Genomic DNA, 18,734 nt, shown 5'->3' on the forward strand with positions numbered 1-18,734 from the left:
CTGCGGGCATCCAGGGAGGTTTGTCATGCTGTGGTAAGTGCTGCCAAGAAAGCTGTACATACACTTACACTTTCTGAGTCCTCAAGCATCCTGGTGGTCTCCTGCACATCGGGGGCGCTGGGCACTACCACTGGCATAGGTGGTCGAGTTCTCCCTAAAGTCCCGATAGACGCAGTCTTCACCGAGTGAACTGGATGGTTAGAAGCTTAAAGCAAAAATGTTACATACTCTTAGCAGTGTTCCCTCTAATTTTTCCCACCCATGTGTGGAATGAATTTTGTTATGTGCACCAATATGGAGGAGGTGGTGTGTGACACATCACCTTCATATTGGTGCACATAACAAAATTGATGTGGTGGGGGTGTGGCCAAGAGGTTCAGAGTGTGGGAGGGGGCTCAGGGCTGGTACAGAGGGTTGGGGTACAGGGGTGTGAAAGCTCTGGCTGGGGGTGTGGGCTCAGGGCTGGGGCAGAGGGTTCAGTGTGTGAGGGCTCCGGCTGGGGGTGTGGGCTATGGGATTGGCCCAGGGATGAGGGGCTCAGGGATGGGGCAGTGGGTTGAGTGCAGGGGGTGAGGGCCCCAGGGAGGGGCTAGGGGGTGAGGGGTTTGGGGTGCAGGAGGGTGCTCCGGGGCTACGGTGGGGAGAGAGGACTCCCCTCAGCGCTCTCTCCCCACAGCAGCATCTGGGCTGGGATGGAGAGAAGCCTCTACCTGCCTCAGGAGCTCTGGGGCTCGGGCTGCAGGATAGGTGCCCCTCCCCCGATCACAACAGGTCCAGGCTGCGGGAGGGCTGCTCTGGCCGTGCCTGGGTCCAGCCCGGGCCACGCTGCCCCAGCAGTGGAAAGTCCGGGCCGCAGGCTGAATTGGGGCCAGGGGAGGGACACCCCTCCAATGGCAGGTTGGGGGCTGGGCTAGATGGGGATTCTCCAAGCGCCTGTGTGGCGCTAAATAGGCTACTATGTGGCCGTGCAATTTACGGGGAACTTAGACTCTTAGCCATAATTTCCCTGTCCAGATGGAGAAGGTGGTTATGGGAATGTCAGCAGCATTGCCACAGTGCAGAGAATGCTCTTGAATTGGCCAGATCAAAAGGGTTCTATCAGAATACAACTTCTTTTCCAGTGGGTTAGAACTAATGCTTCAAATTAATGAAGTTGAACATTCCTTTGGATTATCCAAATACTTGAAGATGAAGTTTATTGCTGTCCTTGAAAACTAAATGTATGAAATTCAGCCCGGTCTTATCTCTTACTGCCTCTCTAACATCTCTCTTTGGCTGTCAGGTGTAATCTTTTCCAAAAGCAACTCCTCATTTTCCTCTTGGTCCCCTTCCTCTCCCTCCCTCATCCATCTCTGCTGACAACTCCGCTATTCGTCACTCTATCCTCCTTCACGTGCAGGATATGCACTGTATTTCTCAGAGCTAAACCATCTCATTTGTCCTTCCACCCCACTCCGCTCACCTTGCTGCGTCAATAACGGTGTGCTTGGCAATGCAGGGTCATATGTGGAACCTGTGGGTGGAACTGCTGGTACTGCAAAGCTCTTCAGAGGGTGAGAGGGACGGACGTGGGCAGTAGGGAGACTTTGACCTGAATCCTCCTCCTGTGCGTTGGCCAGATAAGATGCTGTGGCACTTTCTGGATCTTGATGGTCAGCACAACCTGTCTGAGATGAGGAAGCCGGCATGGTGTCTGTGCTCGGTGTATTTCGAACAGATTCTACAATGGGAAAGTAAAAATGGGGCTTATTTTCTTCCATGGAAGTTTTCCCTCTTTTCAGCTAGGCTATTAAATATTTCCTTTTGCAGTGTCCCAATAGTCACATGGGACCAAAGCAGGAGTCTCTACCAAGCACTTTTCCTGAAGATCCTGGTTAAAGCTAGGGAACTGATTCATGCATCAACAATCCCCTGAGCACTTAACATCCAATAGTATGTAATTGCCCTGTTTTAAGAAGTAAGTCCATAAAAATTCCACAAGAAAACAACAACAACAACAACAACAAAAAACAACAAAAAAACCCCCAAAACCAAAAAAACCAACCATCCCATGACAATGCAAGCTTCAGCACAAAAGGAGGCCACAGCTGACCAGATGTTTTGCTGTCCTACAAGGTTTCTGCAGCTTATTTTCAGGCAAATAAGAAACACAAGGGGAAAAACAAAATCACTGCTAATTCATATATAGATTTGGTCTATGATATTGGTCTAACAACAGTGTGTCTCAAATCTTAATATCTAAAATGCGTATCCCATTCACATTTCCACAAATGACTTCTTCTCCACACTCATCCTAATGTTACCTAGGTGCACTTCAATTCTCCTCTGACTTTTTTTCTAGGTTACTGTGCCTAAATAGGATGTAGCAATCAAGATATAATATGCCAAGTGGTGGTCAGTCGACTATTAAAGAAGAGTTCATTTTAGTACACAGCTCCAAAGGGAAAGCATTATCAGCCCAATACCTAAGCAATCAATATGGTGCATCATAAAGTCACCATGAAATTCTGCATCATCATCAGCTTTTGTTTAAAAAATAAACAGCATGTGATGCACATCTTAATTCTAATTTGAGACTAGAACATTCCACAACTTTATAACTACTAAAAATATCTACCTGTTTATGTATCACCAACCATTGTGATACATAGATGAAACCAAAATCTTCTAGAGGATCATGAAGGCAGGGCAATGAAAGGGAATCTTGTATTTTTATGGCATCTCTATCTGACCTACTCTGTGCACAAGAAAATATCTTGGCTGCAAGAACTGCTACTCCCATAATCATTTGAATAGTAAAAAACAAACAAACAAGCAATACCTTCTACTACAACACAATCCTTCATCTGCATATTAGCGGCTTCATGAGATATTTGAAGCTTTGCCTATGAACTGAGACATTCCAAGTCTCAGAAAGCAACTGTACAAGCATCACTGTTGCCTATGATACCTTATTAGGATTCAGAACCTAACAACAGACTAAAGCAGAGGTAGGCAAGCTACAGCTCGCGGGCCACATCCGGCCTGCGGGACCATCCTGCCCAGCCCCTGAGCTCCCGGCCAGGGAGGGTAGCCCGGCCCCTCCCCCGCTGTCCCCTCTTCTCCTCAGCCATGCGGGCAGTGCGGCTTGCGCCCGCCTACCACCTCCCAGGCTTTCCAATAAGCCTGTCTTGCTGCTCTGAGTGGCATGGTAAGGGGGTGGAGGGGGGTTGAATAAGGGGCAGGAGGTCCCAGGGTGGGGGATAGGCAGGGGGTGGTTGGATGGGGCAGAGGTTCGGGGGGGGGGCGGTCAAGAGACAGGGAGGGTTGGATGGGGGTGGGGTCCTGGGGGGGGGCAATTAGGGGACAAGGAGTGGGGGGGTTAGATGGGTTGGGGTGGCTGTCAGGTGGTGGGAGTGTGGACAGGGGTCGGAGAAGTCAGGGGACAGAAAGCAGGGGGGTTGGATAGGGGGTGGGGTCCCGGGGGGGGTGCGGTTAGGGGCAGGATGTCCCGGGAGGGGGCAGTCAGGAGACAAGGAGCGGGGGGTTGGATGAGTTGAGGGATCTGAGGGGGGCAGAGGCCAGGCTGTTTGCAGAGACACAGCCTTCCCTACCTGGCCCTCCATACAGTTTTTCAACCCCGATGTGGCCCTCGGGCCAAAAAGTTTGCCCATCCCTGGACTAGAGGCATTGCATTCATTGTATCCTAAGAAGTTTAACTATTTGTGATTCCTACAGCATACACAGCAATGTTGCCTAGATATTTCTCATAGCACTGGCTGCTTTAATAGGAATACTGAAAGACTTGTACTTACACGCCACTGTGCCTGAAGCTTCAAAACATTATGTAGGAAAGATCAAGATTTTTCTTGTTGTTTTAACACAACCAATCAGGGAAGTTATTAATGTTCTAAGTGTGCACAAATTAAATGTAAACAGGGTTTTAGATTCTATAGGTACTAAAAAAGGACAGTATCCGATATCTCAGGCTCAACATTTGACCCATGCAAAATTCAGATAATTGGGGCAAAATCTTCATAAGTATCAAGGGGATTTTGTTCATTCTTAACTCATCACTGCATTACTGAGAAATAAAAATAAAGCTGGTAATTCTTCTGTTCCATTTCTGGGTCTTCAGTAGGAATGGACTAGCAAACACTATTCCCAGAGATGGGCTCTCAGTGCTGAATTGGTTATACAAAGCACATTTTTCATTGTGATGAGGTGTGGTACAAATTAAGTTGCAGCTGCCACGCAAAAAACCCAAACATGTTAATTTTAGTTTAATTCAAAATAAGGAGACTCATTGTCTAACAAATAGAAAAGAAAAAATATCAGTAGGCACAGGTATGTTATTTTCTCACTTCTAAGGAGACAATAAGAACAATGGGGACTGATCAGATCAAACTAGTAGAGATGACTTGAGGGTTTTCCTTGGAACTTTGCTTTCCACATTTTGTGAATAGTTCCCTTTCAAATGAATGCTACCTGGTCATTCATCTCTCACCTGTGGAATTGGCCCTGTCTGAATTGGACATGGACATGCCAATCGGCCAAGGGTTGACCTGATGATGGTGATAGCTGCGAGTTGGAGAAGCGAGGCTGCCGGAGTGGAAATGATGGTGAGGGTTATCGAGTGAATGGATGGGATGAGCGCTAATCACAGCTGTGAATGGACACAAGACAGAAAAAACGCTTAACATACTGACAAGCATGCACACATACAGAAATGCACTGCACCCCTCCCTTCTCCCTCAAAGGCACAGTACAAGGTAGCCAGCCATTCATCAGATTCAGAAGGGAATCAAGTGGACTTATTTTAACATCAAATTCCCGCTCTACCCCCTACTATAAAAAAACACCCCCCCCCCGACATTAGTCTTCTCATAATTTTTCTTATGCTGATAAAACACACCACTTGGTCATTTGCTTTCACCGAGAGGCCTCTTGAGAAAATGAGGATCAGCTCCTTTTAGAACTTTCCTGTATGACTCTAGGATGTAAACTTCACACCTAATAAGGGGAATGGAAACGTGAACTCAAACTGTGAAAACCATTTCAGTCTGAGAGAATTTAATTTTCTAACAAGCATGAACAAGTATTACAGTACCTTTGGTTAATTAAATAATGCTAGACAGATGGTGAGATGCACTGGATGAGACGCAAAAGATTTACTCATGCCTTCTGCTCAGAATCAGCAGAATTCTCATCCAATACATTCAAACTGGAGGCCTTTTTTTCTCTCTACACTTTTCTTTCTGCCTGAGAGGTATGAATACTTGAAATTCTCAAGAGGGCAGCATTTGTATATCTTGCATTCTCCCCAACTTGTGGCAGTGACAAACAGCAAAGCAAGGGTTTCTACAACTGCAAGTTCACACTACATTCCAGAATTTGGAGGGCTGTCTTACACGGGATTTGGTTCTTATGCTAAACTCAAACACTAGATTACTCAAGAAATGGCCCAAAAGAAAGTTGGAGGGATATGCTGAAGGTCAGGGCTCATTGCTAGCACCATAGTTAAAGAATAAGAAAACTGCAGTCAGTTACTTACCAAAACATGAAGTTGCCCAGATCTATTGCCTCTAAAACTCCCCTGTTAGGAGTCGCACACCATGTGAATCCAGAATCTTTTAAAGTAGTTAGTACAGCTAGGGCCTCCTGCCTCACTGCATGCAAGTTTGTACACAAAGTATGGTTAAAAAGAATGAAACCCTGCTCCCTCCATTCCTATTCACCTGTTTGGACAACAGTCTCTGAGGTGGGGAGGGTGTGAATTTGTGGAGGCAATGTATTCAGAGATCTGCAGTAAAAGGAAGATCTCACCTGGCTGAGATTATAGCAGTCACAAAAACCATGGGGCATTATCATGTCATCAAACTGGGAAGCACAAACTATCATTATAAATTGTAGCTATTTCAACTTGTAGAAAAAAAACTCCCATCGACAACTCTGGGCGCTTTCACAATGATTACAAATACACATCTCAAAAATGATGCATTATAAGATAACAGATGGGGCACAAACAAACAGCTGTCTATTAACAACAATCAAAAGCCCTACACTTTCCATCTCACTCCCTTCCCAAATGTCTGAGGGGAAAAATGGATTTGCAGTGTTTCTGGAGAGTTAACCAACATAGAATTGGTAACCAAGAACGAGTTCCATGTTGAGGGACAATCCCAGAGAACAGCCTGCTAATGCCCATCACATGTTTAAACTAATTGGACTCCAGTTTGAATGCAGATTTGTCAGATTGCCAGACCCTAAACCATCTGCAGGTTTGTGAGTTAAAACCAACATCTTAAATGAAAAAGCAGCTAACAAAGATCATGGTGCAGGGGCTAATTTTGAAGACTCAAAACTACAATATGATGAAATTAGATAAACAGTCCCCAGAAGAACAGGAAAAGGTACACAAACTGATAACAATGGTTTTGTGCATCTGAGGACCCTTTAAAATTTTTGTTTTGCCGTAGCCAGCACCAAAGGAGCTAAGAGCAGCTGCCATCGGACATGCCTGAGGCTGCTAATACAAGTGCAGCTGCCAACAACTTTGATGAGACTGGTTTTGTGAGTGACAATGCTGGGAGAATGCTAGAGCCTGGGCAATAGCCCCTCAGCTGTTCCTGAGTTGATGAAAGTGGTTCCTGTGAAAAAACACCTTCAAAACCCTTGAGATGGTGCCAGGTTCCATCAGCTTAGGCAATCCCCCCTTCCCCACCTTTCACTAAACCAAACAGACAGCAGCTTCTAGAACCAGACTTTTTACTCTAGATTTCCCCCAGCTCGAGTAATGCCGTCCAATTACCCTAGTTATTGACTGATCTCTATCTAACTGTACTTAAAAATTAACAGAAAAAGAGCCCAAGGAAGAGACCTGCAGGCACGGACCTAGACACTCCAAGGGATCCTCAACACTCAGTGTGGTGGTAGAAGGAACTCAGTTGTATCATCTCTGGCATCTGATGTTTCATGAATCAATGGGGTGCTTATCCAGTGTCTTTGGGCTTTCAAGAGGGTTCCAGGAGCCAAAGCACCGGTCGTGGTCACAAGGTGACAATAACCCTTTAAGAGGACACAGGGCCAGTGCAGCTGTGTCTCCGGAGCCCACTCATACTGGGCTTAAAAGAGGGCTTAAAAGTGAAGGTTGCCTTAAAACACAGACTGAGTCAGTTAGAAAAGAGGGAGGTGAGAGCTGCCAGAGCCAGGAAACTGTAGGATGTTCCTGGAAGAAGAATGAAGATATGAGAGCAGCGAGAGAGGTTTGCTGGTTGGCACCCCAAGCCAGAGAGCTAGGGCCAAAGAGGCTGAAGGCCAGGGAGTAGCAGGGGGAGGTGCCTGCTGACTCTATGCTGGAGAGCTGAAGCAGAGGGCCACAGAGAGCAGAAGGGGTGAGCAGCAGAGAAGCTTTCCTGCTGTTACCTGCATGCCAGAGAGCCGGACCCAGAGGAACGGTGAGGGATGCTCTGGGAAGAGCAGGGTTGCACTCCAGCTGGAAGGGTTGGGGTGGCTGTCCTGGTAGTGGGACAGAAGAGGACTCACGAAGAGTCTGGACGTGACCGAAGGTTCCAGTGCATGGGATGGGGGAGAGCATCTTGGGGTTTTAATGACTACTTGCACTGGGGTGATACGCTGAACTATGTGGTTGGACCGTTGCACAATGTATTATAGCAAACCGGCCCCCAGGAGTGTTGTTATTTAAGCGAAAGGGCCTGAAATGGAGTTACTGGTAATTCTGAAAGGGGAAACTGAGGCAGGTGTGCCTATCATGCTGGGGCCTACCAAAAGTGTGTGCTCCAGGTGGGGCCACCCGCTTATTGGCACCATCCCAGAAATGGGAATGTACAGAGGCTGTCTAAGTCAGTGGTCCCCAAACGTCTTACCTCGCACCCCACCCTTATCCCTGTCTGTGCCCCTCTTCCCACAGACCTGGGTCGTGGCTCTGGGAGGGTGGGACACAGATAGGGGTAAGGGGGCTGAGGCTGGGGCCACAGCTGGGGGTGGGAGCAGCCCCTTGGCCAGGGGCGAAGGCCTGCAGACGCAGCCAGGCACAGAGCCCTGGGGCGGGGTGGACAGCTGGGACCCTGGGTGAGGAGCTGGCAGCCGCAGCTGGGACCAGATCCTTGGGCATGGGGCCTGGCCGAGTCAGCAGGCAGGTGTGGGGCTGTCAGCTGGGGCCAGGAACAGGAGCAGAGCTGGGCGGTGGCTCCCTCCCTGCCCCCTGTGGGGTATAGGCCCCAACCGCACCCTGTCCCCCCAAATGTTACTCTGCGCCCCCAGAGCATGCCCCCCACAAATGGAAGACCTCTGCTCTAAGAAGAGCAAGGCTCTTGCCATACAGGCTTTGAGATGCTTTCCTGAGAGAAGCTACCTGCACTGTGAGGATACATTTTAGTTGCAGTTTCTTCTCAGTGTGGACAGGGTGTCCTTTTTGCAAATACAAGGACAGATTCTTTCACTGAAATTCCAGAAGATAAACCATTTCTTCTGCACTCTCTGGGGGAAGCTTGAAGCTCAGGATTAGAATGCTATCTGCAGCCAATGCAGCTGATATCGCTGCAGTGCAGTCTCACCAGAGAGAGTATCTGAACACAAACATGACTGAGTGTTACCCTAATTAAATTTTTAATTGTCTACAAACTCAGATCCTGGTTGCTGGAGGCTCTTGTAACTGTTTAATAAAACAGACGTCTAAGCCAAAAGAAAAGTCATAAGGAAAATCTTCAAGATGCTCTTGAGGAACCAGATGAGATCACATATCTCCTTGACATTCAGTACATCATGTTAACCTGCCACCAAGAGAGCTGTATCAGTGGTAGATACTTACTTCATCACAGACACAAGCTGCTCACAGCTCACATTTCTGGGCAATGAGGCTCTCATTAAAAAGAACACAATGTATGTCAGTCAAGTGAACAGTAAGTCTGATCTCTCAAAAGATTCAATGTTCCTTGCAAAAATAATGCCACATACATTTATTTCTGTCAGCATCATGAACTGGATACTGCCAACACCCTGGAATACTTACTGCTACAGTATGAGACCAAATCCTTCCATTAAAAACATAAGAATGGACATACTGGGTGAGACCAAAGGTCCATCTAGCCCAGTATCCTGTCTTCTGACAGTGGCCAACTGTCAGGTGCCCCAGACAGAATGAACAAGTGATCCATCCCCTGTTGCCCATTCCCAACTTCTGACAAACAGAGGCTAAGACCATCATCCCCGACCATCCTGGCTAATAGCCACTGATGGACCTATCCTCAATTTATTTAGTTCTTTTTTGAACGCTGTTGTAGTCTTGGCCTTTACAACATCCTCTGGTAAAGAGTTCCACAGGTTGACTGTGCGTTGTGTGAAGAAATACTTCCTTTTGTTTGAAACCTGCTGCCCATTAATTTCATTTGGTGGCCCCTAGTTCTTATTCTTTAATTTACTTACTTATTTACTAATAACACGTTCTTATTTACTTTCTCCACACCAGTCATGATTTTATAGACCTCTATCATATCCCCCCTTAGTCATCTCTTTTCCAAGCTGAAAAGTCCCAGTCTTATTAATCTCTCCTTATATGGAAGCCATTCCTTAACCCTAATAATTTTTGTTGCCCTTTTCTGAACCTTTTCCAATTCCAATATATCTTTTTTGAGATGGGGCAACCAAACCTGCATGCAGTATTCAAGATATGGGTGTACCATGGATTTATATAGAGGAAATATGATATTTTCTGTTTTATTATCTATCCCTTTCTTAATGATTCTCAACATTCTGTTTGCTTTTCTGACTGCCGCTGCACATTGAGTGGATGTTTTCAGAGAACTAGCTTCAATGACTCCAAGATCTCTTTCTTGAGTGGTAACAGCTAATTTAGGTAACAGTTAATTAACTATACCATGTTACAGGCCTGATCATGCACACTGCTGAGCACCCTCTACATGCACTGAATTCAATGAGAGTGGAGGGCACTTAGCACCATACAGGAGGTGCTCAGCATACTGTAGAATTGGATCCTACGTGCCTTTATCTATAGGCTACTCGTGTTCCATACTAAAGGAATGCATTTTGTTTTGGAAAAGACTGCTTTCAATATCAAAAGAGTGCAAGGGAATGGGGGAATAGGTTTTTGGCATCTGAATTCATCAAAAAAAATCATATAAATCTAAATCCTTCATCATCCTTACTGCACCTGACACCCTTCCTACATGGGATGGAAGAGAGTTATCAGAATCAGACTCAAATGACTACAGGTTCCTCATAAGGCATCTATATTTAACAGCTTACACAATTTTTGAGTAACTACTCAGAGGAGAGATGATTAGTGTAAAATTTTGACTGTCTTTCTTCACTCTTTCCCCAATGTATGTAAACCAGGAAGAAATCAAGGAACATTGACTGAGTAGTTAAAAAGAAACCAATAACCCAATTTGTCATTCTAAGAATTATAATTTTGTAAAAACATCTGAGCATAGAAAGAAAGAGCAAGCTAAGAAATTCCGAAACAGAGCTATTGATGTCATCAGACTAGTTGGAAAAAGAAAATGGGGGCCAGGGAATGTGAGAGTTCAAAATTATGTATTTTTATGTAATTAAACAAAGCACCAGAAGGTTGAAAGTTGAGATGTAAAGAACTGGCCACAACAAACTCTCTCAAAAATACTCAAGTATGGGTGCAATTACTTGGATATGTAGACCATAGAATTAAAGCAGCACAGGGCTAGAAGGGACCGCAAGGAACATCCAGTCTAACCCTCTGCCAAGATGCAGGATTTGTTGTGCCTGAACCATCCAGGACAGATGGCTATCCAGCCTCCTTTTGAAAACCTTCAGCGAAGGCGCTTCCATGACTTCCCTAGGCAGTCTGTTGCATTGTCCTACTGTGCTTATAGTTAGGAATTTTTTCCTAAGATTAAATCTAAATCTGCTATGCTGTAGTTTGAACCCATTGCCTCCTGTCCTGCCCTCTGTGGCAAGAGAAACCAACTTTTCTCCACCTTTTTAATGGCAGCCTTTCAAGTATTTGAAGACTGCTATATTGCCCCCCCCCCAACCTCCTCTTTTCCAAACTAAACATACTCAGTTTCTTTGGCCTTTGCTCATATGGCTTGTGTTCCATCCCTTTAATCATCTTTGTCACCCTCCTCTGGATCCTTTCCAGATTCTCTACATTCCTTCTATATATTGGCAACCAAAATTGGACACAGTACTCCAGCTGAGGTGTATGTAAACTGATTGCTCAAGGAAGTTTGAGCTTAGGTCAGGCAGGTGCTGTGTCACTTTACCACACAGTTCTGTCAATGCATGCTAGTCTTCATCTGGAATTCCCCTCCTATGCCTAGCCTTGGCCTTCTCTTGAGCAGAGATGGACGTCTTTCAGATGTGTCCTCCTTCTGGAGCTCCACTTAAGGTGTACACACAGCCCATGTGCCTTTGATCAGGATTTTTCGGTAGCAGTGCCCACTTGGCCTGCGCACATACTCCAGATAGCCTCATGCCCTGTGTTGAGGATATACAGAACTGTATGGGTAAATGACCCTTGGTTCCTTCTCTATGGTGAAGTCCTGCAAGACAAAACTCTGAAGCAGAGGGCGGACAGTGGAGGGACCCACATCTCAAAGAACTCCAGTTACTCCACAAAGTGAGTAACCTCTTCTTTTTCTTCTAGTAGTGTCCCTATGGGTGCTCCACTTCAGGTGATTCCCAAGCAATATCATCAGAAGGAGGAAGCAGCTTCAGAGCTGGATCTAACACTGAAGATAGAATTGCAATGCCAATCAAAACCTTTGAACTGGAGGCATGAACCAAGGCATAATGTTTAGAGAAAGTATGTACTGAGATACAGCTTGCAGCTCTACAGATTTCAACAACTGTAACATCTTTCAATATTCCCATAGAGGTAGACTAGGACTTTGTTGAATGGGGTAGAACTCAAGAAGGATACTGAATGCTGGCAGCCTCATAACAAGAGATAATATACCCCGAGATTCATCTTGACAGTTTTTGGGTGAAAACTGTGGATCCTTTGGATCTGTCCACAAAAGAAACAGTCTGGGAGACTTTCTAAACAGTTGGGGTCTGTCCAGATAGAAGTCAAACACCCTTTTAACATCCAAGGTATGGAGGATAATTTCCTCTCTGGTCTGGTGTGGCTCTGGGATAAAAAATGGAAGATAAATAACCTGGTTAATATGAAATTCAGAAGATACTTTAGGAAGAAACTTAGGATGTGGCTGCAATTCAAATTTTATCCTTGAAGAAAAATGTAAAAGGAGCATCTGCCATTGAAGTTCCCATTTCTCCAACTCTCCTGGCAGAAGTGATGGCCACCAAAAAGCCTTTCATTGATAGCTAAAATAGAGAATACACAGTGTCTCTAGGCCATAGGGAGGTTTTATAAGGGATTTAAGAACCAAAGTTTAAGGGTGGGCCCTTTAATTTGCAGGAAGAGATTAATCAATCCCTTGATGAATCTTGCCATTGTGGGGTAGGCAAACAGCGAGAATCCCTCTACTAGTGAATGAAAGGCTGTGATAGCCACCAAGTGAAACTTGATGGAACTCAGAGAAACACTTATCTTTTTTAATTCTGACAAGTAATTGAGAACAGCAGAGAGCAAAACTGCCCCTGGGCACACCAGTGGTGGAATCTCTTCCACTTTCAATGTTAAGTGTTTCAGGTAGATATCTTCCTGCTCTTTAACAATATCTGTTGTACTTCTGCTGAAATCTCCAGCCCCAAGAACCATCAGGGAACCAAGCTCTGAGCTGAAGCATTCTCAAGTTGAGATGAAAAGTCTGACTGGAATCAAAATGGTTGGAAGTCTCAATGGTGGACAAGAAATGAGGCGAATAAGGATACCACACGTGTCTTTGCCAAGTTGGTACAACTAGAATAATTCTGACTTTGTTGTGTTTAATCTTGTTCAACACACTGAGGATGAATGGTTTTGTGGAGTATACTGTAAGAAGACCCCTTGTCCAAAAAATTAGAAAGGTGTCTCCTAGGGATTGGGACCCAGTCCATATCTCAAGCAGAATTTCTTGCACTTCCTGTTGGTAGTGATGGCAAAATCCACATCTGGAAGCCCCCAAATGAGAAGAATATATTTGAGAGTTTGAGTCCCACTCGGAATCTAGCGAGTGTCTGATCAGATTGTCAGACATTGTGTTTTGTATGCCTGGAAGGTAACAGGTTGAGATGAGGGTGTGATTGGCTATATACCAGCTATATTCCGGGCATATATACCGGTTTTATATCAGGCACATTGCTTTACAAAAGTACAAGTCATAGCAGTTGAAGACAACTTCTTTTCAATGCCTGCAGGCTTATTTGAAACCTGGAGATGAGGTTTGTTAGTGTCATAAACCTGTCCTCAGGTAGGTAAGCCCTGGCTATTACAGCATCCAGAGACACCCCTATGAAATGTATCTGCTATACTGAGGTCAGAATGGATTTTTCCATGTTGAGTTGAAGACCTAACCTGTAGAATAGAGACATGGTTATCCGTACTGCCGAAAGAATTTTGTTGTACAATCAGTACTTAAGAAGCCAATTATCGAGGTAAGGAAAAATGAATACACCTAGCTGTCATAGGTGAGCGGCTACCCCTGATATAACTTCTGAGAACACCCTTGGTGCAAAGAGGCTGAACGGAAGCAATCGATACTGGAAGTGATCCTGGCCATCGAAGGGGAGGTTCTGCATCGATTACTGAGCCTCCGTTGACAGACCCAAGAGGAGCAGCCAGGAAGACCTTCACATGGAGATGGCGGAGGCCATAGTGCGAACCACAGAGTCTGCTGCATTTGAGGCTGCTTGGAGGGCCACTCTCACTGCAGCCATGTCCTCTTCGAGGATCGCCCACAATTCCTTCCTGGACCCTTCAGGCAGTGAGACATCAAAATTGCCCATAGACTGCCATATACTGTAGTCATAGCAACCAAGGGGGCCTTGGTAGTTGGCCACTCTCAAGTGAAGGCTGGAAGATGGATAAATTTTTTGCCCAAACAGATCCAGTCTTTTTGACTATAAAACAAAGAAGCCTCTCGTGAGGGGGTGAAATGCAATGTGTAAAAATGCATGCTTAAGATCAAGGGCCACAAACCAATCTCTGAAATCTAATGATGGAATTATAGCTGTGCGAGTCACCATTCTAAATGTATGTGGTATCACAAAGGTGTTTAGGAGTCTGAAATCTGGTATTGGTCTCCATCCTGTGTTATTTTTAGGGACCAGAAAATACTTGGAATATAATCCCTTCTCCTGTAGTGGAATAGAGCTGTATCTATGGCCCCTATGTGTAGAACAGAGATGGCTTCCTGTCCCAATAAATAGCCATGAGATGGGTCCCTGAAAAGGGATGGAGAAGGAGGTTGGCTGGGGGGAGGGAGGGTTTAAAATGGATAGAGTAACCTGATTTTACAACCTTCATGACCCAATTGTCAGATGTAATCTGTTCCCCAGGACAAAAGCTGGGAAAATCAATCTCTAAAGGGTGGGAGGTGGTTAGGCTGATGAAGCTGAAGATTCCCAAGGAGGGGAAATTCTGGGCCGTTGACAAAATCATGAAAATTGACACTTGGTCACACTTTTTAGGTGGTTCTATAGATCTATGACAGGTAGAGAGCTAGACTGGTCAGGATCTCTGTGTGGTTTGAGTTGTACTAAATTTCCTCTGCTTTGCAGATGTGTAAGGACCTCAAGTCCTTCAAGGTAAGAAGAGATTCATTGGTGGAATCTGAAAAAAGTTTAAGTCCATCAAAAGAGAGGTCTTGTACAGAGAGTCCAGAGGACAGCAACAAAAATGATAAAAGGTTTAGAAAACTTGACCTATGAGGAAAGCTTAAAAAATCTGGTTGTGTTTAGTCTTGAGAAATGAAGACTGAGAGGGGACCTTTTAACGGTCTTCAAATATGTTACAGGGCTGTTATGAAGAAGATCAATTGTTCTCCATGTCCACAGAAGGTAGGACAAGCAGCAATGGGTTTAATCTGCAGAAAGGGAAATTTAGGTTAGATATTAGGAAAAGCTTTATAACTGTAAGGGTAGTTAAGCTCTGGAATAGGCTTCCAAAGGAGGTTGTGGAATCCCCATCATTGGAGGTTTTTAAAAATGGGTCGAAGAAATACCTACAGGGATGGTCTAGATTCACTTGGCTTCGCCCCAGTGCAAGCAGCTGGAATTGATGATTTCTTGAGGTCCCTTCCAGCCCTACAGTTCTATGATTCTGTGACATCAGAGTTTGGTAATTTGCAATCCTGAATTGCAGGGTTGCTGAAGATTACCTTGTGACTGATGAGATAGAGTTGTTTTTGGTCCCTGTCATAAAGCTGTAGACTTTTCGGTGTTGTCTACTATGTTTGTTAACAGCCTCCACAACTAAAGATTTTGGTGAAGGATGGGAAATTTAAAATTCTGAGTTTTTTGCTGGAACATAATACTTTTTGTCCGCTCGTTTACAAGTAAGTGGTGCTATAACCAGTCTGCCAGATGGTTTTAGCAGAATCCTCATTCATGGGTCAAGCCACTCATCCAGAAACTGTTGCATACAGGATGTCCAAAAGTTTATGTTGTGACTCCTGGACATCCTCTAGTCTAATGGGATATGGAGAAAGTCAGCAATTCTGTTCATGAACTCCTGAAATTCCTTGAAATTATCAGCCAAAGGCAGTGGTGGAAGCATTACAGCCTTATCTGGAGACAATGATGAAATATTCCATCTGAGGTCTCACCTCATCTGCTCTTGCCTCTTGATCCTTGCAAGTCTCCTTTAGAGCTTCAGACTGTTAAGGAGGAAGTAGTTGATCAGGCAAACCTCTCTCTCTATGTTCCCCATGAGAGAAATTAGGAGCTATTGAGAACTGTTGGAGATGAACAGCCCATGGATCCCAAAAAGGCCACTGCGGGAGCCAGCATCCACTGCTGCTCATAACAGTCAGGCAGGGCTTGAGATAGGGGAAATTCTAAGAGAAAAGCTTCCAGGGTAGGCGACAGGTGAATAGTCCCTTCCATGGTAGATGGGAAATTTATGGACAGAAATCTGAGAATCAGAGGAATCCCCCTCAACATAATCCAAAGGTGGGGTGGGTAATGGCGATGGGAATCATTGTCCACCCTGTGTGGTAGGTACTGGAGAATTGGGAGGCACCAGGAAAAATGACAGTTACCTTTCCCGTAACTGGTGTTCTTTGAGATGCATTGTTCATGTCCATTCCCTATTAGGTGTGTGTGCTCGCCACATGCACTGGTGCCGGAAGTTTTTCCCTTAGCAGTATCCATAGGGGACCGGCTCTGGTGTTCTCTGGAGTGGCGCCCGCATGGTGCGGTATAAGGGGTGCCACCGGGTCCCCCCAACCTCAGTTCCTTCTTGCCGGAAACTCTGACAGTAGGGAAGGAAGGCAGATTATGGAATGGACAAGAGCAACATCTTGAACAACACCAGTTATGGAAAAAGTAACAGTCTTTTCTTATTTGAGTGCTTGCTCATGTCCATTCCATATTAGGTGACTCCCAAGCAGTACCCATGGAGGTGGGTAAGAGTTCACAGATGTGTAGATTGCAACACAGCTCTGCCGAAACCAGTCTCGTCTCTGGTCTGCTGAGTGATGGCATAACGCGCCATGAACGTATGGACAGAGGACCACGTCACGGCTCTACAGGTCTCCTGGATAGGGATGTGTGCCAGGAAAGCCGCCGAAGATGCCTGAGCTCTAGTCGAGTGGGCTCTGAAAATTGGCGGCAATGGGACCCCCACCTCCACAAGAGGTGATCCAGTTGGAAATCCTCTGTGAGGATACCAGAAGGCCCTTCATCCTATCCAATCTGGTGATGAAGAACTGAGTCGACTTACAGAAAGGCTTGGTATGCTCTTGGTACAAAGCCAGCGCCCTTCAGACATCCAGACGCCTCAGCTGGACCTTGTCTTTGTGGAATATTGTGTATGGCGATTCTGAGGTCAATGCTTTAATTTCAGAGACTTGCCTCACCGATGTCATTGCCACCAGGAAAGTGACCTTCCATGACAGGTGGGAAAAGGAGCAGGAGCCCAGCAGCTCAAAGGGCAGGCCTGTGAGCCTGGAGAGGACCAAGTTGTGGGACGGGGTCTGTACCTGCAGGAAGTGTCTCTTGAGGCTTCTCAAGAATCTGACAGTCATGTCATGAGAAAACACCATTTAGCCTTGGATCGGTGGTGAAAAGTGGAGATGGCCACAAGATGTACTCTAATGGAAGAGTGTGACAGGCCCTGGTTCCTCAGACGAAGCAGGTAGTCTAAGATAGACTGTACGGAAGTGCGTGAGGGAGAGATGCCACGCTCAGATGCCCAGTGGGAAAACCTCGTCCACTTGGCCAGGTAAGTCAGTCTGGTTGAGGGCTTCCTGCTTCCCAGGAGGACGTGTTGGACTTCATCTGAGCAGATCCGCTCCTCCGGGTTCAGCCACCCAGCACCCATGCTGAGAGGAAGAGGGACATGATGCTGGGGTGCAGGAGCCGACCATGGTCCTGTGACAGCAGGTCTGGATGTTTGGGCAGGGGCCAGGGAGGGGCCGCTGCGAAGTTCATGAGTGTGCTGAACCAGTGCTGGCAAGGCCACACTGGGGTGATCATGATAATCTGCCTGGTCTCTCTCGATCTTTGCTAGGACCCTGCTGATGAGAGGAATCAGAGGGAACACGTACATCAGGTTCCCTGACCACGACAGAAGGAAGGCATCGGAGAGGGAGTCCTTGCCCAGGCCTTGCCGCAAACAAGACTGGTGGCATTTCCTTTTTAGCCTGGTGGCAAACATGTCTACTTGGGGAGTTCCCCACCTCTGGAATATCATACAGGCTACCTCCAGGTGGAGTGACCACTCGTGATGAGAGGAGAAGTACTTGCTGAGGTGATCCGTTAGTGTGTTCTTGACGCCAGGGAGATGACAAGCTTCCAGATGGACTTTGTGGCTGATGCAGAAGTCCCAGAGATGGAGTGTCTCTTGGCAGAGAGCCGAAGAATGTACTCTCCCCCCCTTTGCCTGTTGATGTAGAACATGGAGGCTGTGTTGTCCATCAAGACTCTCACTGCCTTTCCTGACAGGTGAGGTAGGAAGACTCCGCATGCCAAGTGGACTGCCCTGAGTTCTTTGATGTTTATGTGTAACGTCATCTACTCCGGGGACCACATACCCTGAGTGTGGAGGTCGCCGAGGTGTGTGCCCCAGTCGAAGTCCAAGGTGTCCGATACCAACTCGATAGAGTGATGGGGGGTGTTGAATGGAACCTCCTCTGGGACCGTGTATGATAGGGCCACCATTGCAGTGACACGAGTGCTGCCAGGGGAATGGTTACAACGATGTCCAGGTGATCTCTGGACTCGGAATAGACTGTCACCAGCCATTGCTGTAGGGACCACATCCGGAGTCTGGAATGGCGGACAATGTATGTGCACGCTGCCATATGACCTGGCCATAGTCAGGGGGAATGCGGAGACTTCCGCGATGAGGTCCGTCAACGTCTGGCGGCAGGAACACTCTGGCGCAGGTTGAGTCAAGCACCACTCCAATGAACTCTATCCTTTGCACTGGAACTAACAGACTTTTTGTCATTCACCAGTAGGCCCAGGGAATGACACATGTGGCTTGCAGCACCGCAACATTCTCCTGGGCCTGAGAGCTGGAGTTGCCCTTGACTAGCAGGTGTCAAGGTATGGGTAGATCTGGATACCCCGATGCTTGAAGTAAGTAGACATCCACTGACAGCACTTGGTAAACTCTCTGGGTG

At 46.3% G+C, this 18,734-nt stretch overlaps 1 protein-coding gene across 30 annotated transcripts in view; it reads right to left on the reverse strand.

Moving 5' to 3' along the window:
• The window catches only part of NEO1 (neogenin 1), a 499,518-nt gene that overhangs the window by 4,354 nt on the left and 476,430 nt on the right, over positions 1–18,734 (reverse strand). For 10 of the 30 annotated variants that reach the window (XM_043493237.1, XM_038419530.2, XM_038419527.2 and 7 more), the window contains 3 exons: positions 4,487–4,645; positions 1,463–1,720; positions 69–205 (listed from right to left, as the gene is read on the reverse strand). In XM_043493237.1, the coding sequence (XP_043349172.1) occupies positions 69–205; positions 1,463–1,720; positions 4,487–4,645 (554 nt within the window). The remainder of the gene's footprint in view (positions 1–68; positions 206–1,462; positions 1,721–4,486; positions 4,646–18,734) is intronic. The other 20 variants (XM_043493234.1, XM_043493238.1, XM_043493240.1 and 17 more) reach the window with 3 other exon arrangements.

Source organism: Dermochelys coriacea, chromosome 10 (genome assembly GCF_009764565.3).
Source record: "Dermochelys coriacea isolate rDerCor1 chromosome 10, rDerCor1.pri.v4, whole genome shotgun sequence".
In the NCBI taxonomy this organism is placed as follows: domain Eukaryota; kingdom Metazoa; phylum Chordata; order Testudines; family Dermochelyidae; genus Dermochelys; species Dermochelys coriacea.